This window comes from Betta splendens, unplaced genomic scaffold, assembly GCF_900634795.4.
Source record: "Betta splendens unplaced genomic scaffold, fBetSpl5.4 scaffold_29, whole genome shotgun sequence".
NCBI lineage: Eukaryota > Metazoa > Chordata > Actinopteri > Anabantiformes > Osphronemidae > Betta > Betta splendens.
Genome location: NW_026577848.1, coordinates 278,298 through 303,171, shown reverse-complemented (window position 1 = coordinate 303,171; position 24,874 = coordinate 278,298). Strand labels below are relative to the sequence as shown.

General features: G+C 43.4%; 1 protein-coding gene across 1 annotated transcript; it reads right to left on the bottom strand.

Moving 5' to 3' along the window:
* Positions 1 to 1,353: 1,353 nt before the first annotated feature.
* On the bottom strand, positions 1,354 to 5,607 carry LOC114850808 (insulin-like growth factor I). Its single transcript, XM_041069741.2, has 4 exons — positions 5,470 to 5,607; positions 2,699 to 2,861; positions 1,724 to 1,902; positions 1,354 to 1,500 (listed from the first exon to the last, which is right to left on the bottom strand). Exons 1-4 carry the CDS (start codon positions 5,605 to 5,607, stop codon positions 1,354 to 1,356), a joined length of 627 nt encoding a protein of 208 aa, XP_040925675.2.
* Positions 5,608 to 24,874: the final 19,267 nt, after the last annotated feature.

The window sequence follows — 24,874 nt, the reverse complement described above, 5'->3', positions numbered from 1 at the left end:
ATTGTCAGTCACGATTGCACGCTTGAGACGATCTTAGCGAAAAGGTTCAGATGGAACTTATAGCTTTTATAAAGGTTCTTCAAGGCCAAATTTTACGAAAAAATAAATTCATGTTCACACTGAATTTTAATTAATCCAACTTTGGATGAGGGGGTTTGACTATCCCCCTCCCCTCAGCTGTATATGGTTGGATTCTTTTTTTATATTTCTCAAATGAACCAACCTAAGGTACTATTTCCTACCGGACCCAGCTATGGGGATGGTTGGATTGATTTAAATGTATTTCTCCAACCTAGTATAGTGGTTATAGTTAAATAGTCCATCCGCAAAGGTTTACATTTCTGATTTCTCTTAGAATGTAACGTTTGTTAACATTTTTCAGAATGTTCTTATTTATTGTGTGATGTTTATAAACAACACAGGACCCTGTTTCTGTTCGGGCTCAAATTCACCCAGTGACTTATAATCAAGGCAAAATAAAAGTCCTTCTTACTTGTGCAGTGTTTTTAAGATAAAAATGAACAAAATAATGAAACAATAATATAATATTCCACAATTCTCTTCATTGTGGAAAGAGCTTCACTTTTTTGTTCTGCCTGTTTTTCACAGCTTTTATCTGTGTTTTTAATATTTAGCTTTTATCACTGTGAATGGAACCTGACATGTAAACAGTCCTCCAAGCCTAAATTGTACAAAACAAATTCAGTTTCTTAATGAATTTATAAACTGATTATAGTACATACATATTTATGCAGGTGACAAATGTAACAAAAATCTTTAAATTATTTAATTTTTATTTTTATTATTTTTTTTGTATTACAATGTAATTACTTCAATAGCATTCTTCATCATTCACGTCATTATTTTATATATTTGGTTGGATTGATTTAAATGTATTTTTCCACAGCGAGAGCAGAGCATGTATAAAAAAAATACTAACACTGCTAAAACTGTACAATACTAAAGTGACAACATCTGCACACATCTGCTTCAGTGAAGTCCCAGATACATCAAAATCAAGATTTAGCTCTTATCCACAAGGAAAAGTCACATTTATATACACGCTTGGAAAGGAATCTGCTTCCAGACAAGCTGATGCATGAAAAGCTCCACAGAGACTAATGCAGTGAGTCCAGCCTGCAGCTGACAGCATCCACCCCCGTCTGCTGGACCGTCTCATCCCTCTGAACGGCAACGATGAGCAGCAAATGCCCCGTCACTGGGATCCTTCCTTAGCAGACACGTCCTTAACATCCACAAGGTTCAGTCAGTAAATCTATAAATGCTCCCTTGAGGAGGCCCCATGTCACGACTCGGGTCGCATCATTCTAAGGACGGAGGGAGGACCGCTGCTCATGTTCTGTGCTCTAATGCTCCGGCGTGAGGCTTTCTTGGGTGGGGAGGCTGAGCCTTCTTCCTGGAGGCTTCCCTCTTTGCGCTGTCTGGGGGCCCCATGTGCTCCAGAAGTCTCCTGTAAAAAACTGCTTGGAATTGCAGATCCTGCAAGACAAAGGCACGGAAAAGGAGTTCATTTAAGGCCCTGGGTCTGCAGCAGATCACGTCCAGCCTCGTGGCTGACAGATGCCGGGGCTTGTCTTGGCTCATTACTCTGTGGCCCGATCAGACCATCCTCTCACTATCTCTGCTGTTTCTGACCTACTCATATACAACCACCTTCTGTGCTGTGGACTCGTTACACCAGCCAAACAACAGTGGACCTCACCTCATCTGTCTGCGTTGCTGCTGCTGTTGTTGTGGGCAAAGCTGTGGTTTGCTGCCGGCTCTTGGGTTTAGCGCAGTACATCTCCAGATGGTGGAGCTCACAGCCGGCTGGACGACAGCACTGGTCCACAATCCCCTCCCCTCTGGGCCGAGCCCCGTAGCCAGACCATTTCCCTCTACCTGTGGAGAAATAGGTGTCAGACATCTTTAGCCTTTATTCTCTGCTGTGTACAAGTCAGCCCCTTTCACTCTCACATCAATACACATCGGCCGAGGAGAGGAGCGCTAATTAGAATCGGCAGAAGGACCCAGTGGTTCTGGTTTGAGCCGCAGCACGATAACGAGACTTTAAACAGTGAAGCTATCGCGGGCTGAGGCACGGTGTCCTGGTGAGCACGCGGGTGGTGGATGGGCACCGCGCTGATAGCAGATGGAGAAAATGGCCTTGGCCACAACGGGGAAAAGTTAAACAGGTAAAAGGGTTCAGTGTATTTAATTATCTGGGAGATTAGGATAGAGAAATTAGAGACTAATAATAATAATAATAATAATAATAATAATAATACAGTTTTCTCAAGAGGGTCACAGTGAACGGTCCACTTGGCTCAGCCCCACTTCTACTCTATAAAAGTGTATAGAAATAGGTTGCTAATAAAAGCTGGGCTTGTCCCCATCATCCCACTGCAACACGGATGTGTTTAGGCTACTGTTTATGTAAATACATGATGTTTTGTTGTTGATAACTTGTTCAGAATAGCTGCGGCCTTTCTGCATGGACCTGATGACCATGACCGTATCTGTTGTGTGACTCTTAACTGGCAGGGTACAGTAACCGGGAAAACACTAGCAATGCAGTCGTTTGTTTGAATATTCCTTTTAAGAATGTGATGAATCAGCATTTAGCTGTGGATTTAAAAGTGTTATTAAACAGCTACGTGATTGTTATGCAAATGAAGGAGTAGAACGTGAGACTAACCCAAATAGATGCCACGGTCCCCACACACGAATATGAGGTCGCTGAGAAGATCCGAGCCACAGCGGAGCCTGGCTGCGTCCGCGGAGAGCGGCCAGCTGGCTAGAAGTACGGTGTAGTAGAACACGCACACGCGAGCACACAACGCCTGAAGAGGAGCACAGAACTCAAAGTCAGGTTATATGATAGAAAGATCAATGTTCAGATTATGTTGTTATGTGCTAATAATGGAGTGATTTTAGAGGCTTTTGTTAAAGAGCAGTTCAGACATCTCACTCGGGGCGCTCAGCAACTCATTAGGGCCATTGAGAGTTTTCAGCATCTAATGTACAGGAATTTCAGTCACATTAAAAAAGGACGGTTTAAAGCCGTGTTGTCAGAAATGTCTCCATACTTTTTACCATGTCCAGATAATTAGATAACTTTCTTTGTAATTAGAATCTGACAGGGAAACACGCGTACAGCAGAGGACACACAAAGGACCGGACACTCTCGGTTGAAGGTCCCAGGCGGCGGCGTGAGAGCAGCTCTTACCTTCATGGCTCTGTGGCCTGAGCTCTGGGTGCCTGCGGTCTTATAGGCGGCAGCAGCAGGGGGACGCCGGCACAGGGTCCCCCCCCAGCCTCTCACACAGCTTCACACTCCAATCTCACCCGCAGCTCTTATCTGATCATTTCACATGCTGTCACTGGGGCCGGACTGGTTCTGCTTTGTTCCTTGTAACAGATATTCACAGTGGTCAAAGACACCATGTCCGTTGCTACAGGATGGAATCGTCCCAGGCCGGCTCAGTCCACGAGTCTGATGCTGCTGGTGTTCTGTGATTGCTGATTCGGCACGTGAAACGCTTCTGAATGACTGTTAGACCCGTTAATGTGGGTGTAAATGTAGGTAATGATGTCTGGCCCTGAGAGCGGCACACAGTGCGGCTAAAAGCAGCACAACCAAATAGACACAACAATAGCTAAAGAAGACACAATCTTCATCAATTTGATAACACACCAACACAAATTAGACACGCAACAAACGACAACGCTTCTTACTTTAAGCTTTTACTCTGCTTTTGTGAATGAGTAACATTCAAACGCTAAACTAACGAAGAACAGCTGTAATATTAATATTTTAAGCAGCCAATACTAATAAATAATGTCATACCCAACTAGTGTATTGTGTTTTTCTTTCAAGATTGGACATTGAGAAACATATATTTCTCAAATGAACCAACCTAAGGTACTATTTCCTACTGGACCCAGCTATGGGGATGGTTGGATTGATTTAAATGTATTTCTCCAACCTAGTATAGTGGTTATAGTTAAATAGTCCATCCGCAAAGGTTTACATTTCTGATTTCTCTTAGAATGTAATGTTTTTTTAACATTTTTCAGAATGTTCTTATTTATTGTGTGATGTTTATAAACAACACAGGACCCTGTTTCTGTTCGGGCTCAAATTCACCCAGTGACTTATAATCGAGGCAAAATAAAAGTCCTTCTTACTTGGGCAGTGTTTTTAAGATAAAAATGAACAAAATAATGAAACAATAATATAACATTCCACAATTCTCTTCATTGTGGACAGAGCTTTACTTTTTTGTTCTGCCTTTTTTTCACAAGCCCAGTAAATTAATTCATCCAACTTTGGATGAGGCGGCTTGACTACCCCCCCCCCCTCAGCTGTATATGGTTGGATTCTTTTTCATATTTCTCAAATGAACCAACCTAAGGTACTATTTCCTACCGGACCCAGCTATGGGGATGGTTGGATTGATTTAACTGTATTTCTCCAACCTAGTATAGTGGTTATAGTTAAATAGTCCATCCGCAAAGGTTTACATTTCTGATTTCTCTTAGAATGTAATGTTGTGGACAGAGCTTCCCTTTTTTCTTCTGCCTGTTTTTCACAGCTTTTATCTGTGTTTTTAATATTTAGCTTTTATCACTGTGAATGGAACCTGACATGTAAACAGTCCTCCAAGCCTAAATTGTACAAAACAAATTCAGTTTCTTAATGCATTTATAAACCGATTATGTTACATACATATTTATGCAGGTAACAAATGTAACAAAAATTATTTATTTTTTATTTTTATTAATTTTTTTTTTTGTATTACAATGTAATTACTTCAATAGCATTCTTCATCATTCACGTCATTATTTTATATATTTGGTTTGATTGATTTAAATGTATTTTTCCAACCTAGTATAGTGGTTATAGTTAAATAGTCCAACGGCAGGTAGCTGGACTATTTCCTGCCGGTCCCAGCTGTGGATGGAAGTTGTCACAGGCGACAAAAATAAATTCTAGGTTAACTTCTGTGTGTTTGTGTGTGTGTGTGTATTGAATTTATACATGTAATAAAGAGTCCTCCACTAGCGTTCTTCATCATTCACATGTTTATTTTATATCCAAACTGAAAGAAAAAACAAATGGGTAGAAACAAAAAAAAAACGAAACCCAAATTGGTTTCTTTAGTATGTATGTGAAAAACAACAAGCTGCACAGAAGTAACATTATTAGTTGTGTTTTTAGTTAATCCCTACTGCTCAACACACAAGAGAATCTATGCACTCTGCAGCACCGGCACAACAGCCATCTGACTCAGTCAAAATCCTCTGTGTCAAGTGTCATAAATGAACAGTTCTCCCTCACCCTTGGCCTTTTTTCTTCTTGGGCCATCTTCTATTTCCTCTCCAGCTCGTTTAACAGCAATTGAATGAGGCGTAGCCGTAGAAGACCAGTGAGAAGGAAAAACAAGATTCCTCTAGTCCAGTCACCTCAATGTCGTTGTCTTTTGACGGCAGAACCAGCAGTCCAAACTCCTTTTCATTGAACTGAGGAGTCATCATTTTGATACGAGCCACATCAATCCTGGGCATCACACAGGAAACCTCTCTCTTTATCCTGTCCACCATGTCATCGATGGTGGTCTTCCTCGGAGAGACAGCCCGAAGTATTTCTGACAACTCCTGGGAACTGTACAAGCTTTGTGTCAACGCACATGTTGCTGAAAACCCTTCACGGGGTAAGACTACCCCTGCTTTGAACAGTTTCAGCAGAGCCGTAGCTAGTGCTGTTGTTTGAGAATATTCTCATGCTTCGAAGCTGCCATCATGGGTGCGTGGTCATATGTATTCTTCCTTGGCAACACAGAGGCGAATTTCATTACGCCATTCTTCACTCATGAACCCAAAACCCTGGGGTTGTAGGAAACGTGCTTCTTCTTGCATATGCTACCGATACCTCCTTCTTAGTGTCGCCGATCATATTCAGTGACCTGTGTATGTAATCTGGAAGACTGCTGTCGTCCCACTTGCAACCACTTCCATATCATCAAGTTCGTGAAAGTTGATAGCCGTTCTACATGGGGGGCTGAAAGCCGAGCCTGTCAGCTTTAGGAAGTTGCCATAAGACGCTTCAAATGCGTTGGTGCTTTCCTCCCATCTTTTCCCGTGTCTGAATGTAGCGCCATAGTCAATGAGACCAGGTGCTTGCACAGATTTGAGATCATTCACTTTTGGCGCGTAGATGACACGAGCCAGTTCTGCGCACAAAAATCCATGGTCATCATGACCGCCTGTCTCATGCTCATGGCAGGGTGAGCGGGCACATGGGCAGCGCGCCGAGGGACACGGTGAAGCTGATACTTGCTGTTACTGGTCAGAGTTCTCCTCGTGGATCACGTTATTGTAGCGGGGGTTCACTCAGCGCTTTCACCTGAGCGACTTCTGTGAATTCGCCAGCTAAACTGGCTGATGATAGCGAGCGTAGAATGACATGTCCATCGCCACCTTAGTAACCTTACAGACTTGCACACACTTAGACAGCGTGCTCTGCACGCTACTGCCAGTTTGATCGTGCTTTTGTTTCATGGCAATGGCCAAGAGGGAGCTCATCATGGTGTTCTGGGAGAGTCCCAGCGTCACGGAAGTAAAAAACCCCTAACCTCGTCGTCTGATGTGAGGGGGTCTCCATTGGCTTCATGTCGGTTCCGGTAAAAACCTTTCCAAAGTAGAGAGATGTTACCTTTATCCTGTCCAGCAAAACCTACCCCTGAGATGTACAGGCAGCTGTCCGTCATCTTACTCAGCTGCACATCAGGTTCGCGCTCTGGTGCCGCCGAGACGTCAGAGAACTTGGTCATGTCACTCCCCGATGGTAGCCATCACGGCCTCTGTGAAGTCGCTGTTTTTGCGTGAACAGGGCAGCATGTTGGAGATTGCGCCAAAACAAGCGCACTGCATGTACGCCATCACGTTGTCAGACAGCAAGCAGGAGCAGATCTTCTGGGCCTTTTCGTCCTTCTGCCCTCCCATCATTTTCAGACCACAGTCCTTAACCATGAGCATCCTGTCGCCCATCTGAGGAGCCACAAACCAAAGCTTTCTGCTCTTCATCTCTGCGATTTTGCACCCCTGAATGCCTTGCATCACGCTGTGTTCGGTCCAGCTTATATCCACTCCGTTGGACACATCTGACCCCTTGTTGTCCAGTTCGTACCCTAAAAACAGCCTGTAATATTTCAGCCTGGCCTCTGGGTCTTTAGGCTCTGCTCCCGCGGGCTCACCTTTTCTATTCTTCTTACCCGCCTGCTGATCGTAGTAGGGAATGAACATGGGCTTCAACAGCGTCGCAGCGCACAGAGGATTGCAGAAGTTGGCCTCCAGGAAAGGGGCCGATGCCAAGCCCAAGATGGTGGCAAGATCTTTCTCCTCCAGACAGCAGCTCACAAATATAGCCAGCAGCTGAATTAGGTACAAAAAGAGCATGTGCTGAGGCTCTTCTCCCGCTATGTGTGCTATGTCGCTGTCACGCAATTCGTTCAGGTCAAAAAGCTCCAGCAGCTTGTGCAGTAAGGACACGATCTGACCCGCCTTAGTTTTGTGGAAGTTGACCAACACACAAGGGTGTGGAGCTTCTTTGTCAATTCCATCAAGGAGGTCTTGATTCATGGGAAGGGACTGGTCGTGATTGTCATCAACATCGTCATTGCTATTCTGCTCCTCCTTTTCCGCCATTACACAAAGAACTTCTCGACGCAGATCCTCGTCAGTCAGGGTGTTTTCGTAGAGCGAAAGGACCCTCTGCCGGGTGAACAACTCGCACAGTCCCAAAAATAGCGTCCTTTCTAACGATTTGTTTATCTGAGGCACGCTCTGTAAAGCCAAAAAGTGACCCAGGTGTTCAGCGTGCACTTTCAGAACTTCATCAGGAAGAGGCTCGGGCAATAGAGATGCAAACACTACAGGAGAGTTGAGAAGAGCACCGGAGCGAACGGTTTCACGGCGCATGGATAGAGGATGCGGCGTCGTGCGGTCCCGTCGCTATGCAAAATCCATCCTCTTGCAGGCTTACACTGGAGTGCCTTGACACAGTTTGCCATTCTAAACAGAGATATAGCAGATCTGCACCTCGGATACAGACAAAATTAGTCAAGATGCTGACAGCAAAGACCAAGATATCAGACTGTGACGACGCCCACAGATTCTGCTTGGAACTGTGGGATGAGCTCTCGTCAAGCCTAGCCGAAACGCAAGACTCTGATGCTGCACTGCCGACAAGGGAGGAGCTGGCTGAAATGCAGGGTCAAAACACAATGATCAGACTCGCTCTCCTGGCTGACTTTTATAGGTATCAGATGGAGGACCTGTCATTGAATGTGGAAGAGTCCGCTGACAAATTGCGGGCAGTTAAAGCCGAGGCGGTCGGATTCCTGACAAAAATAGGATTTCCCCACTCACCACACAACCAAAGCTCATCCGTCCAAGCCCGGCCTAGTTTCACAGCTGGCCCGGTAACATCCAGCCATGGCTGTGTCATCCAACCCCAACCAAGTCATCCACCGTGCACGGTTAATGCGTCTGCCGGGGGCTCACCTCTCCGACCTAAACACCGTATAGGAGAACACACATGTGATCGCTTTCTGCGTGCGGCTGCTGCGCCCACGTCGCCTCAGAGCAGCATTGCGGTGACAGACGGTCCGACTGTATGTGAAGTCTACAAGAGAGGCAACCTGAATCTCGTGCCTAAACGCCGTAAGCAGGAGTTGCAGAGGAAGAAGAATAAGACAAATAAGAAGAGCACTGCCGTCACAGTTGGCGGCACCGGCAGCAGTTCTGGGGAAGATTCAACAAAGTGGTCAAAATTCTGTTTCTTGGCAAAAAGGAGGTCATACTGGGCAAAGCTCACGAGAGCCTTCCAGGCTGTGAAGACCACTGGATACCGTATGCTTACGCTCAATTCCGAATGGGGATTGAGTTGTTACTACAAACTGGCTGTGGCATACACCACAGATCGGCCGCTGGAGTTGGCCGCAGCGTGTCTACCAGAACTTTGTCAAGTTGTAGACGTGGTTCACAGCGAGCATTTTCATAAGCTGAGCAAACTGAGGCCAGAGTGTCAGATGCTGCTGTACGCCGTGCTAAACTGCCACATCAATTGGGTTGACTACAACCATAAGCAGATACTTCTCGTCCCAGGACAACCCAGCGTCCAGTGGCCTCGTTCTTCTCCTCGCACGGAGGGAGACCTCAGGTGCTCGAGATGTCTAAAGAATCAGACATTCCGCTCGTCTGAGGTGAAAGGCAATCCAAAAAACATAGATGTACAATTTGACTTTGAACAGATGAATTTTGGGTCTTCGTGCTGCGCCGCACCCGTGTTCAACGTACCCCTCTGCACGGGAGCCGTCAACACTTGCACGTTTACAGAAATGAAGCAAATGTATTTGCCCTGTCCTAAATGCACGCAGCCCATTTTCTCTGAAGTGCTCGTGGACATGGAGACACTTTTCTCACGCTGTGTATCCTGCGCAACCCGTGGACTCTGATGCCCCCTGAAAATATTATCTCGTGCTAAGTGCAGAATACCAGTCTCCTGAGGGTACGAGCAGGCATCTGAAGGCTTTCAGATGCAACACACAACTCGCAGCTGCTGCTTACTAGATTTTGGCACCGTGTTCATATGCTACACGCAAACGCTGTTTCACTGAAAAGAGGAGCGCGTGATATTTGAATCAGGAGTGTGACAGTGACGTCTGCTTCAGTCCGAGGCAGCATGATGACACAAGATAAAAATTAAGGCACATTGAGAGATGAAACCTAAAGTTATCAATGACATGTTATACTAATTTGTCTGTGTTGAAAATAAAATGAAATAAAAACAAACTCATTCCTTTTATTTTGTGTCTGCCTCACCACGTGGCTGACAATGGAGCCTTGTCAAAGAGGTGACTGGAGCTCTACACCACACATGACCGTGCTGTTTGATGATTTGCACACTATACGTAGCGTAGAGTTCACCTGGGTGCAAATGTTTGATATAGAAAAACGAATACCAATTTCTGTGACTTTGACGGAGCCTGGGCTGGACGGATTCTTTCGCCTGCCTGTCAAATCCGAGCAGATTTCCAGTGTACGTTACGTCGTCATCCGAGCTGTGTACACACACGGCGGCGACGGCTACGGTCTCGTCACAGCGAGACACCTCTCTAGCGTGTACACTGACCTAAAAGGCCACAAAGTGAACAGGGTAAGCGTGTTACCCAGAGCGCCCTTGGCGTGGGTGAGATAACACACCTACTAACACGACAGCGCCTCACCAAACCTACCCTTTCACAGGGGACGCGGTGGACGGGCACCAACCTGAGCTGCTCATCTGTAGAATATACGCCAGCTTGAGCAGTCATGCACGCAGGACTTTTGTGCCTTTCTCCACACATGCCTATGGAGAGCCTACGGAGAGAAGTGAAACCCTGGCATCGGAAGTAGTAAGCCAGACGCTGTCCACGCTTGGGGCTCCTCTCGCTTTTAAGGTTATACACGAACAGAGCAGGCTAACCCTGGAACGTTTGAGGTGTCCCGTGCTCAACCGGGAGTTTCTCGCCGTACCAGATCCAAACGAAGCGATTTGGGGGACATGCATAACGTGGCAGGTGGACTGTGATCTAGGCAAGCTCTCGCGTGCAACCGTTAACCAAGATCCACCGGTGGTTCCCTCTTCTGAGCCGTGGTTGTGCGTCAGAGTCACCTACGTGGGTTTAGAAGTCACGAGGCGCTCGGGAGGGAGCCTACTCAAAGACTCCATACGCGCTCCCTACTGGGCAGTTATACTCACGGCTCTGTGTTGCGGAGCTCTGGACCGTTGGTCGAGCGAGCTAGGCCGGCTCTCGGCAGAGCTGAGAGTTGATGCTCATCTACTCTCAAGCGATCAAGAAAAAGACGAATTGTGTCAGCGGTGCGGCTACGCTTACAGAGCGTCACCGCTGGTGTGTGAGCCCGAGCCCAAGAGGGTGTCAGCTGTGTTTCAGATAGACAGGTTGATTCTGGGTGGCACCTGCAGTACTCTTTGCGCTACAGTGAACCGAGATGGAGAGACCCCAGCGGGTGACCGCGGGCAAGCCGGATGGGAGCGCAGATACTGCCTCAATCACCGCAGGGTCTACAGGGCGAGCCCTGAGGAAAAATGGGAACTCGAAAGGTGGAAGTGTAAAAGTGACCGAAGCGAGGGGAGGCAAAATCGAGATGGAAAAGTCGCCCGGTCGGCAGAGGCGCACCACAACTCGAGATTGCTCTCAGACAGAGCGAGAAGAAAGCAGATTGCCTCGTGGTGGGAGGACAGCTCAGTGTGTTACTGTGGACAAGAAACAGAAGAGTGGAGAGAGAGGCAGGAGATGCCATTGGTGCTCAACAGCGGCCGAGACAGGAGAGAGGGAAGCGAGCGATGGAGAAGGAAACCTAGAAAAGAACCCGAAGACGACCCAGACCCAGGCTGCTGGCTCTGGCAGAAGGACTGTCGACAGAGACAACGCGACAGAGCACTTGGGCGCTACGCGGAAGCAGAAACTGTGCGGAAGCACAGGTTTTGGAAGCTCTACCGCTCGGGGTCACGGTGCGGAGGAGACGAACACAGCAGGCCCTCCACTTCCTTTGGGTATTGGAAGCGATTTTCGTGCCACGCTCTTCAATATCATATCAAAGCTCTTCCCTTCGGCGGTCACTGTGGAATCCTCAACATGTAACACGGCGCCTGACCTTGCTCCGGATGCCGCGTGGGACAATGGCCTTGTGGCGGGTCGAGGCGCTGGAGAATAATTTCCAAGACTTGGCAAAATGGTTTGAATCGTTTGAGAACACCAAGGCTCGTAACGTCGTAGGGTTTGACCTGGCCATGGAATTGTGCGGGCTGCTACGACGTCGTCATCCGTAGACTGGGAAAATGTCTACGAGACACATTTTTGGACTGTACTTTTGTAAAAGGTGCCCGCAAGTCAAATGCGCAGACCGGGTTTAAAGTACATCGCGGGGACCGTGATTAGAGAATTCCAAATGCTCCTGGAGAATCTCTCTGACCTGCTCAGGGACACTGACCCTGAATTCAACACCTTACAAAGTGCCGTGCAGAAATTAACGTTGCGCCACACTGCCTCAGCTGTCGTCGGCCCTCCACATTGAGGAGTCCCTGAAAGCTCAGTTAACTACTGCGCTCGAGATAGCGCGGGGCTCTCGTCTCGGTCATCCAGAACCACAATCACAACCGTGAACAAGGGCAGAAGGAGTTGACGTCCGCTAGAAAAGAATATTGCCCATCTGCGTGACAGCGCAAGGGAAAACCGCGGCCGAGCTCACAAAAGGCAATCGGTGCATTGAGGAAAAAATTGCTAACGATTGTGTGACTTACCGGGAAGAGATTAACAAGAAGCTGGCAGACACGAGAGATTTGAAAGAGATGAAGTGGCACATAAGCAAGATCTCAATCGAACACGAAAGAGAAAGGTCAGAGTGGAGTGTGAAACTTGAAAAAATGGCCAAGCAGCTTGTCTCAAAAGAAGGCATAATTGAAAAGATGAAAGAGAACACGGGACCGCTCAAGCTGAACTCAGAGAGCGGCTCGCGAACTCTGACTGACCACGAGGAGGGGCTTTGAAAAACCACGTGTCAAAGCTACAGAGAGATATGGAACAAGCAAAGAACAGGCACGTCGAAGAAAACTGAGCGTGCTCAACGGTGAAACGGCAACACTGAGAGACAGCCTTTCTGAGCAGCAAAGACGTGTGAGTGAGCTTGTACACAAAATTGCAGAGTGTAAAAGGGAGCAAGGCGAGACAGCCGGACGGCTTACGGACACCCTGAATGCCACAACCAGCGAATTGCTCGCATGTACAAACAAACTGTGCGCACTGGAGGAATTGTTCGGGGTTGAAATCTGCACGTGCGATGCTGCGACTATGTTAGAAAGAATTACAGTTCAGAGATACGCCTCGCTTGAAAGGATGGCGAACGAGCTTAAACGTTCATGCATCCAGCTGATGAAGGACGACGCCGAGGAGGACACCAAGGAGATGGACACTTCGATCGAGTCGTGTCGGATTTTCCAAGAGTATGAGCGCGACATGCGCTACATTATAGGCACTCTGAGCTCAGATTCTTTACCCATGGAGGTAACACCTTGTGCAGGAAGAAGAAAACTCATAAAAAGAAAACTGCAGGTCACGGTGAGCGACGGCGCAGCATGCAGCCCTGCGCTTAAGAAACAACACGAGGGTGAAGTGAAACTGAAGCCCGAAGCGGTTCGTGAATCACAATTCACAATCCCGGATGTCAAAAAGGAGGAAGACGATCGAGTGGTAACAACACCGCCACCCGACCGTTTTCCATTGACCCAGGAGCACCGGCGTGACACGTTTGACATTGAACTTTGTGAAAATGACAGAGAAAGTGTGCAGATCCGGCGTACATCACAGACAGCCTGATTAAATACGGAGACGTTAAACTAGTCAACCTAGATTTGAGAACCCCATCCAGACGCTGTTGAGCGTGCTACAGTTGGAAGGTGAGGAATTCAAGGCTGGCTCTGAAGTCAAGCCGAAGCGCCTGTCATTGACGCAGATGGAACAACTCACGGAGATGCTCAGATGCACCCTCTTCATCGCCTGGACTCCGGGGAGCGGACACGAGTTATACAACAATCGACGCAAGGATGAGTGTTTTTATACTATTGTGGTTGTGCACACAAAACACAGCGGCGTGAGATCGTACCATCTGCTGTCTGTTCAAATTGACGGCTCGTACACGTGCAACTTGTCAAAGACGCCTTTGGCAAAGTTACAACCACCGCCCGAACACGCCTTTGTGCATAAAGACAGGGTTTGTGTCAAGGGCCCAGCTGTGGAAGTAACAAATCCATCCCCACGCATACTGTTGATATTATCGAAACAAATAAAGTTATATTACATTGAGAGGTGTTGTGAATAAATGCAAGTCTGTGTACGCGACGTCAAAGGGTACATGTGTTTATTTTCAGTTTTGTTTCAGTGTTTGTCCATTGTAAAGTGAATCTGAATAAAATCTATATGCCTGTAATGTGTAATATAGAGTATAATTAGTAGTTTAAACTGGCATCTAATGCTAAAAGCAAGATTAGTCTCTAATTGAATACAGCGATTTTGGTTCAGACTCATACAAGTATTTCCTTGCACTGAACATACTGTCTATTTATTACTAATTAAACCTAGAATCTTATACTGTAGAAAACATAGGGTTGAAGCTCAAAAATATCGCTCAAAACAGCATCTGCTGGCAAATAATTTATCTCTATTTTGACTGATGAAGTAAACACAACTTTAAAAAAAAAAAAATCATTCAGGTCGCCATTAACAGTTGTCCGCTAATAGGATTGTAGCAGGTTTGCTACAATTTAAAGCTTGCCTTTTGGGGAATATGTTGAGTTCATCAGTTGTTTTGGGCCCTAAACTTTTGGGTTGTAAAGCCACAGTGCATTTTGTGAGTAAATACTTCATTCAAAAGGTCCTTCATACTATAAGCTGCATTGTGCTTTGTTTACATATTGTTTTACTCATTCTCCAACTTGTTGATAGGCTGTGGAAATAAAGTTATCCGACCCTCAGATTTCAATCATACCATTTGACAAACCTGTGGAATGTCATTCGGACTCAATCTTATTGTTCAACTGCTGTGTGTGTGTGTGTGTGTGTGTGTGTGTGTGTGTGTGTGTGTGTGTGTGTGTGTGTGTATTGAATTTATTATATATGTAATAAAGATTACACACAAGTCTTTCACTAGCACTCTTTATTATTCACATATTTATTTTATATATTTGGTTGGATTGATTTAAATGTATTCCTCCAACCTAGTATAGTGATTATAGTGAAATAGTCCGACTATTCCACAATAGGCCACTAATTCCACTCCAGCTATGGCTGAAAGAATGTAATGGGCTAAATAAAAAAAAACTAAAGAATTCATGTTCATACTGAATTTTAATTCATCCAACTTCAGCTGTATAGGGTTGGATTCTATTTTATATTTCTCAAATGAACCAACCTAAGATAATCTAGTGTGTGTGGGATTATTCACGATTGTTTTTGTAAATAAAGATGCACAATTCTCGATTCTCGTTTTTTGTCTTTGTAAAGCTCTCTGCTTCCTAACAACCACAATGATTTCACACCAGAAATCCGTGTGAGAAATGGCCACGTGTGTTCCCAGCAGTCCTTTCCCTGGAGGCTGGCTGGATGACACGGATGCTTGTATGCTAACCCGTGGCCAAGTTTCAGAGCTGCAGCTCGGCGTATCTCAGGACATAACACAAAAAGGCACAAGAGTCTGGATGTTTGGGATTTCTCTTACGAGTTTACCTTCACAACCAATCAAGGAGAAGAGGTCACACTGTGCCAGAGCCTGGTTTAATATTTCCAATCAACCTGATCCATTGTGTATGTGTTGCCTTTGATTAATTGATGATCAAATTATTTCTGTCCCGTGATAAAAATAATTGATGAATAAAATATATAAATACTGTATATATAGTTTATATAAGTAAAACTGAATTGAATTATTATAACTAGGATTCGGTGGCCAAGGGCAAGACACTAAGCGACACATTCACAATGACTGAAATTCGGTGTTCCTAAATAAATTGCATTTAATTACTGTATCAGAGATTGTAGGCTGCAGCTCCACAGTGCTTGCATCACCAGTGAAAGCAAATTATTAACAAGTGAGACTGTAATTTGGCTTACTGAATCTTCCCAAGTGTAGAGGTGAAAAATGTGTTAACCTCGAGAAAAAACTTTAATATTACAAAAGAACAGAATCAGAAAGAGTCTTTATTAATAGGTACATTAATCAACACCAACAGCTGAGCTTTCAATGATATGAATTGTAAGCAAACATAACAATGACTCAGACTTTAGCTAATTACATAACAGAAAGATTAAACTACTATTAAGAAAGAAAACTACATGCAGGTGAGGGGAGCTTGCATTTTCTACCCGCACTGGCACTTTTACTTGAGTGCTGAGCTCACGTTAGTGCAGCCCTGTGGTAGTTTCATAGGAACGATCTGGTAGATAGGGGGGTTTAAGTGACCCAGTACAGTCCATAGCACCGGTTTGATGCAAATCATGTTGTCCTTCAGCTTGGAAGGATCACTGGTCACCGAGGAGCCCGGGACGTTGGATGTCTGCATTGTGTCCATGTCCTCTGTGATGGCCTGGTTTCGCTGGGCGTCAACCTGAACTAAACAGGCTTTTGGAGATGACTCTGTCGGTCCACTCGTGCTCTCGTGTCGCACGTTTGACTCATTAAAACGCCTTAAAAGCGCTTTCTTGAAATATGTCCGGCTCATCTCTATTTTACTCACATCACCACCTGCAGAGTTCTGTGCAGACGGAGGTGCCACTTCTTTCCTTTCATTCAATATTACTGCACGACGTTTCTTGTTTTTCAGCGCCGCGCGTTCCACTCACATCAGTGCATGCGTTCCCTAGTTTTCTCTGCACTTCTTTTGCAAACTTCAGTTTCTTTCCCACACGTCGCTTTCTACTCACGGGTGATCCTACACGTAGTAGTAATTTTCCTCCACGTTGATCATGGCTAGGTGCTCCGCGTCTGCGTCAACATCCGATACCATTTTGTGAACTGTCTCAATTTGGGTTGATTATCCATACAGTCTCGAATTTTGGACACAAGTCGTTTTTTTGTTAGCGTTGACAAACCCCCACGAGTTTGTTGTCATGATTCACCACTATAGCATACTTGCACGTTTCCTTGGTTAATCTGGCCTTAATATGCCGTTCATCTTGAGTGACCCAGTCCTCAAAGGTGAACCTGAACCTAGACAGCTCTGCAGTTGAGTCATGGCAACAGCAGACAGTTAATTAACCTTTCAAATCCTGACTTTTAAACCCTTACTGCACTCTGCGTGGTTGGTCACACTCCTCCCCAGTTGGGTAAAACATTTTGTTAAAAATGTGCCATTTGCTACCTTAGTTGGACAAATGAATTGTGGTTGGATGCAGGCTTGGAACGCTGTCAGGCTGCTACTAGGTTGGATGAATATTCTGTGTTTGGATGGGCTGCCCATCTAAACACAGAATATAAAGCACCCCTTTTGATATGCAATTAAATTCAGCTCAAGTTTTCAACAAAAAGACTCATTCAGAGCCACATCTCTCGAGTAACTCTTTCCTTTTAAAAAGTCGTGGCTTCTGAAATGGCAAGTGGAAGATACTTAATAATGGACAAAACGTTCACAGATGAACTGATCACAGATGAACTGATCCCAGAAGAGGAGGCTCGTGCAATGTTCCAGGAAATGATCAAGCAGTCTAAAGCAGACGTTAAGTTCAGTTTATGGCTCACCGTGGAGATGGATCAAAGTCTACAATATCAGACTAAGATTGAGGTCAATCCCAAATGCTCTGAGAAGATGAAGCGGGTTGTGAGTGAAGGAACTGCTGAGTATGACTTTAACGCCCTCTGGAAGACAATGAAAAGAAACGTGGACTACCTGTTCTCTACTTTCCTCAGATTGCAAGCTTTTTTTGCTGGGCTTTCTCTAAACAGAGACAAAGTGGACTGATTAACCGATGAAGTAAGCTTTCCGTGCCTAAACACGCCACCACAACACTGCATAGAAACAATGAAGTGTGTGGTAAATGGGTATGCTGAAACTATCTGTAAAAGTCTGAGTCTGGCACTATGTACCACAGTCATTTTTGTTCATTATCGAAATTAAAGGGAATGCGTAATGTTACATTGATAGATGTTACCTATAATTGCTAATAAATCCTAAACTATGCAGTACAAGTACACAGTACTTTGACGTTATTCCTTGTATTGGAATGTCACTGTCCATCCAGCCTCTTCTTTAAATCCGACACGCATTTGTGAAATATTATTTATCATATATTTCATATAGAGCAAGATAGAAGAGTAAGCAGGAACAAATTTACAACATACACGTAAGTACTGTACTTTGTTCTGAAATAAAAGTACGTGTAACAGCTCTACATCTCACGCATATAGTAGGAGCACATAAAGTGTCCAGGTTAAATTATAACTTGCATGCTGTCAGACTCTTGAATTGTACAATAAAACAGCAGTGTCCTTCCTACATGATTCCATCTGCCAGGATTTGTCCCTGTAAAGAATAAAGGATACAATACAAAAAATAAGTTTATTAGCTAAGGAGAAGAATTCAAAGAAGCAGGGGATTACTGAAGTCACCAAAAGCATTCAGTCAGCTTTTCTTTAAAAAAAAGTTTAAATTAAAATATAAACTCAATTTAATGTAGACTTCTTAGGTGTTACAAACATCGTTGTGTGTGTAGAGGTGAAAAATGTAAAGGAATTTATTAAAATTGCAACGTGTAAACTTCGAAGAAAACATTAATATTACAAAGGTACAGAATCAATAAAACAAAAACAAAACAACATTTAAATTAAAGTATAAGCTCAATTTAATGTAGACTTCTTACATACCACCATACACAAATGTGTGACAATCGGTTAAAACTGTTTTTTTTAAGCATATTGTGATTTTAATGGACGGTCCCGGTGCACCCTGGGAGATGTAGTGTCGCGGGCGCCCGAAAGCAGTAAAATCACGGGGAAAAAAAACTCACAAAATGGCCGAGTCGCACATGCACAACGACAGGTTCAGAAAGAGTCTTTTTTTTTAATAGGTACATTAATTAACACCAACAGCTGAGCTTTCAATGATATGAAGTGTAAGCAAACGTAATTTTGACTCAGACTTTAGCTAATTACACAACAGAAAGACAAAACTACAAGACGCACATTTTGTTAAAAACGTGCCCTTTGCTACCTCAGTTGTACAAATGATTGTGGTTGGATCCAGGCTTGGAAGCTGCTAAGTTGGATGAATATGCTTTGTGCGTGTATGCTACTGGGTTGGTAAATCGCACTTTTCATACACTTAAATTCAGTTCAAGTGTATTCATTATCAAAGTTACAACGATAAGGAAGGCGTAATGTTATATTAACAGATGCGGCCTTTAACGTGTAACATAGTACACGTAACAGGTCTACACCTTACACACACACATGTTGGTTTGGGAAAGACCAGTGTTTGGACTGTCGTCTCTCGGTTGGATAAATGACACTTTTTCGCACACTTAAAATCAGTTGAAGCTCTTGACAAAAGACTCTTCAGAGCCACATCACTCCGAGTAAACATCACCACGACTCTTAACATCCACGAGAATGGAAAATTACTTGATGGATCAATGTGTTATCGGTGAAGGTGCCCATGGAACCGTATACAAAGTCAAGTCTTTGAAAACTGGACAGGAATTTGCCATGAAACGTTACAATCATGGCATATCAGATGCAACCGTGAGAGAGCTCTCTTGTCTAGCGGCACTACGGGGTCACCCTTATGTGATCCAGATGCACGACTGTTTTGTGGATGATGGAAAGATAGTCATGCTAATGCCCTTTGTGCCCTACACGCTGAGTCAAGCAATACACAACAGACACGGCCTGACGTTCTACAGTGGGGAGGGCCAGGTTGAGCCAATCTCGGTGAGGTTTGTGGCTCATTTCTCCGTGCAGGTTGCGCATGCTCTCTTGTATATGCATCGGAAGAATATAATCCATCGAGATTTGACTCCTTTTAATGTGCTTTTGACAGACAATCTTACGATAAAGGTTGCTGACATGGGCCTCTCCAGACAATCTGCGAAATGCATGAGTACAACTGCAGTGACAGAGCCGTACAGAGCCCCCGAATTGTTTGTCGATTCCGGATGCTCTGAATATACCAGTGCCATTGACATGTGGAGCCTGGGAGTGATGATGGCAGATGCGATGGAAGGCAGAATTGTGTTCTCTCCGTGTAATAAGAAAGAGTCCACTTACCAGATTATTTTAAGAACTCTGTGTCCCAGAGACCACCCCAGTGCACCTAGCTCAATCCCCTGCAACCCAGAGACTTTAATGCCTAATTTGATAGGGTGTAATGTGGTGAAGAGGATAGTGTTTAGACTGCTGGCCTTCCGTGACAACGAGAGACTTTTGGCTCACGATATGCTACAGGACAAGGAATGGAATGGACTCGCTCGCATGACAGAGGAAGATAAAGTTCTGGTCAGAAAGCGACTCCAGGGAACAAAGGATTGACAGAGTGTTGTTCACGTTGGTGGCACAGATAGCTGTGGCATATGGAAATGCACATAAAAATAAAATGTCTTTAAACTCGTGTTTCAGTGTCTGTGCGTTATTTGCAGGTAAAGCAAGATTTTCTCTTTTTTAAATGTTGTAGCAGATTCAAATTATTAATAGTTTGATATTAATGCAGAAACATTAATATTACTCCAAGTTGGGGCCCCAGGTTTGTTTTAAAGCTGAAACCACGCTTGTATCGTTCTAGTCAACGGCAGATGTCGATTCAATGAGTTACTAGTTATGAACAACAATAACAACTTTCTTGTGAAAAAAACAAATCAGTCTCTTATGTCGTGAATTCTTGTCGCGGTTCAGTGACCTCTGCTTAAATTTGAAGAACAATGCACACAAAACCAGATTCCTTTTAACATTTTATTAATCTAACACTACTGGATATATGAATAACACAATATGGAAATACTCAGATAAACAGAACATAAAATGAGAAAACAATCAGAACGAGATGATCAGCGATAAATGAATCAAAGAGTGAAAGGACAATGAATGGTTAAGACCTAAGTGTGTGATGGCTTTGAACAAGCGAATAGAGTATTTGTCTCTAACTAACTTTTAAGTACCATCACGCCATAACACAGTACACATGTAACGATCACTTTGGCACTCAGATAAGCAGAGAAGTCAGAATGGTTAACAGCAATATTAAATGCATATATTATTAAGGTTTTATGCGTGGTCCCTTGAAACGCTGTAACAAATGAAATGTTATTTATGATGACTGGTCTTGTCTTTATGTAACACCAAGTAAACACTAAAACATACACAAATAATACATGTAAGCAAAATCAAATTATAAATGGCTTAATCTAGACATTACTAAATAAACAATTGTAACACTTAAAAATGTAATACAATAATGATGACACCTAATTGTAGCTGCTGTACAGCTGTAGCTAGCATATATGCATGTTGCACAGATTAAAAGAAGTAACGCAGGTGAGTATGTGTAATTCAACTTTGTACGTTCAAACAAAGGAAAGCATGGTGATAAGGATCTTTTTGGCCGTTGTGGACACACCAAAGTTCTCTAAAAAAAATCTCCTCTCATCTCGGTTGCTTAAGACACCCAAACCACCTCCCAGCCATCCTCTAGACTTACCTAATCTTAACTTTCAGAAAACAGACCACAAGCTCATCAATATTTAGACAGTTGACATTTCAGTTTAGCTAAGTCTGCAAAAATAGGTGGGCAAGAGGAACTCTGTCCGTGCACTTGGGGGTCATGTGTTACTCAAGGGGCACCTTGTTCCTTATCCAAGTTAGACACTAGTTCTAAAAAGAGAAATGGGCCTTTTGTTTAACAAAAAGGGAACTGGGCCCTCATTTGCCTAACGCTCTGCGGTTGCATAGCAGCAACAGACAGCACTTAAATTCTTAAATCTCAAGTTTTCAACAAAAAGACTAATTCATCATCATCCAGCCTCTTCTTTAAATCCAACAAGCATTTGTGAAATATATTTATCATATATTTCATATAGAGCAAGATAGGAGAGTAAGCAGGAATAAATTTACAACATACACGTAGTACTGTACTTTCAAGGCTGTACAGTACAGGTAGAGTAGGTATGAGGTCATTGGAAAGGTTATTGCACAGTAATAAATATAAGTCTTGTACTGGTTTGCACAAATGTTGCACAGAAAAATGTGTTGTACATTGTGTAAATATAAAATAGATATACAATAATGCACAGAGTTTGCACAAATATTGTACTGAGGAGATTACTAGGTAACCACCGATGCAGTGGTTGAGTGAATGTAGTGGGAGGTAGTTAGCAGTTCTGATTGTACAGTCTTATTGCAGCAGGTAGGAAAGATCTGCAACACTTTACACAGTGAGGGTTAATCAGTGTGTTACTGAAGCTGCTCTCCAGAGCAGACAGTGAGTCCTCCAGTGGGTGAGAGTCCTGGTCAAGGATGAATGTGAGTTTAGCCAAGACCCTTTTCTCACCCACCTCCTGCACCGTGTCCAGATTGCACCCCAGGACAGAGTTTGACTTTTTGATGACCGTGTCCAGTCTTTTCCTGTCCCTCACTGTGATGCTGCTACAGCAGACCACACCGTACAGGATGGCTGATGCCACCACAGAGTCATAGAAGGTCTTCAGGAGTGGCCCCCTCACTCCAAAAGACTGCAGTCTTCTCGGGGGACAGATAAGATAAGTTTAAACATTAAGATGAATAAATAAAAAGATCTATCAAAGTATGAAATGATACTAATAACTCAACATTTTTGGTTGTTTCATAATATCAACTTTTTAAGAGAAGTCAAACAGACACAGCCTTAAAATTTAAATCAATGATTGTGAATTTATTGGACATGATTTGAGAGAAAACAATCCATTATTCCTAATACAGAACTGCTGTAAAAAGTAAAAAAAGTTGTCACAAATATGTAAGATAAGTCATAACTCATGTTTCCTTGACTCTATGCCAGAAAGAAACAATACAAAGGTTGCAAAACAGTCACTCTGAACTGTCACCATCACACACACTAATAGGATATATATATATATATATAATATATATATATATATATATATATATATATATATATATATATATATATATATATATATATATATAAAACCCATCCTTAAACCAGTAAACTCTAAGAAAAAAAATCTGAAAATGCTGTAAAATACAATTTTCTCACTGTAGGATTTAAAGGTGGATTCAAAAACCTTTGAATACACACCCAATTCCATCTCACTCTGACGACACTCTCTTCAGTTATCACCCGGTGACCATTAATACGTACACCTCGTCATCTTCCTCAGTTGAGTTTCCTGGTGTATTGATCCTGATATTCGCCTGTATAGAAATATGCAACATTAAAGCAATTAGAATCTTAATTTATACTGTGGGGCAAATACATGTACTGACTGTTATGTTCCTATCTACCAATTTCCATATTTCAACAGTGACTGAAATACATAAAGTCACATATGTAGCTCATTTGCAATGATAATGCTTTATTAGACAAACAATGCCTATCAAAAGTGCAGTCATTAAATAACACACAGCGTCAGAATCACGGAACTCCCTGGCGGTATGACATGCTGACCTCTTGAGCTGTTGCCGAGCTTCTGTTTTTGACGGAACTTTATTCCTGCAAAGGGCCCGTTTATTGAATCCTTCACAATGTATGTTTTGTAATGACAGAATTTCACGAGTAGTGAGAAGAGGAGCAAGATGGTAATAACAGCCAAAGGTACAGTAACTGAAGCAGCTATTGCAACTGCATTAACTGTTGAGTTGAACGTAAGTCTTAGGAAACAAGTTTCCATTCCCACATTGTTGTGAGCTGTGCAAATGTAGGTCCCCTGGACAGCTTCTTCTGTTACTGTAAAACACAGGTTACCTTTTGCAAAATCAACGTATGCACCATTAGGGAGCATCGTGTCTCCACCGTCTCTGGACCATGTGTACCAGATCGGGTGACTGCCTTGTGCGGTCCTACATCCGAGGACCACTTTTTGGCCGAATTGAAAAGTTCCATTGAGATTACATTCAGGTGTACTGGGCTTCTGCTTTACATCTAGTTGAATGACAGCTATGGTGATTCCTGGAAGTTTTCTCACTTTGCACTGGTACTTGTTGGTGTCTTTAGGTGTAACATCACTTATGGTTATAGACGCATCCCCACTTGCAGGATTAGGAGACATAAAGTTGATTCTCCCTGTGAACCGTGCAAATCCATGGTGTATGCGATTTCCTGCATACCAGGCAATAACTATCTCTTCTGCATTCACATCCTTGATCGTCCATTCAATATCCAGCACTCCCAAGTCTTCAGGAGCAAGGCTGAAGTGACAGATGAGGGTCACTCTGTTTCCCACTACTGCATATGTAGGTGACAGTGCTTTGGACGTTATTTCCACTCCAACACATAGTTGTGCAGTAAGAAAAAAACAAAATGTGACAAAACAGAGACAAGCCATATCTCAATACACAATTGTTCAACTGTCCTGAACAACTAATAGCTGTCAGGGTTTTTAAAGAGCTTGTTTTTGAGACTTGACTTTTCCAACAGGGTGATCCAGTTATGGATGGTTGGACCATTTATTATCCATTCAGGGAGCATATTGTTTTTCTCCAACCAATGTCATGGTTGGAGAATTGATTGGTTGGAGTTGGAGGTCTGTCAAATTTAAATGTTGTTACTTTACAGTAATTACAGTATTACAGTAATTTTATTACCGTCCATTGTTTAAATATTACTATATATAAAAGTATTACTTAGTAGAGGTATGTAGAAGTAGTTTGAATCACAAAGATATTTTTTACTGTGAAAGCACTGAGGGACTGTGTTTCTTTTGATCGCTTTGACCTGTTTTAGGAAACTAGGTTCCACTCAGTCTTCACCCTCACTGTTCCAGCAGAGCATAAAATATGTCTAGCAAATGTGTAAACCCATTAGATTGATACATTTTCTCCTCGCTTTTTCGAAACAAGTAACACTGATGCCATTCAAACAGTCTAAACGCCATTGTTTTAGCTTTGGTCAGAAACCATCTATCCCTAACTATTAGAAACCAGCAAGACCAGTATGAACTCACCGTAGCACCCACATTTTGAAAAACTAATGAATGTTATGAATTCAGTAAATTAAAGCATTTTGTCATCTGGATTCAATTCTTTGTAAAAACATAAATTTGACACAGACTGCAAA

Coding starts and splice junctions, on each gene's coding strand:
- LOC114850808 (XM_041069741.2), bottom strand. CDS start 5,607: ATGGTGGACAGGATAAAGAGAGAGGTTTCCTGTGTGATGCCCAGGATT. Junction 2,862..5,469: donor CAAAAGACAACGACATTGAG/GTGACTGGACTA, acceptor CCTGACTTTGAG/TTCTGTGCTCCTCTTCAGGC. Junction 1,501..1,723: donor CAGCAACGCAGACAGATGAG/GTGAGGTCCACT, acceptor TTTGTCTTGCAG/GATCTGCAATTCCAAGCAGT.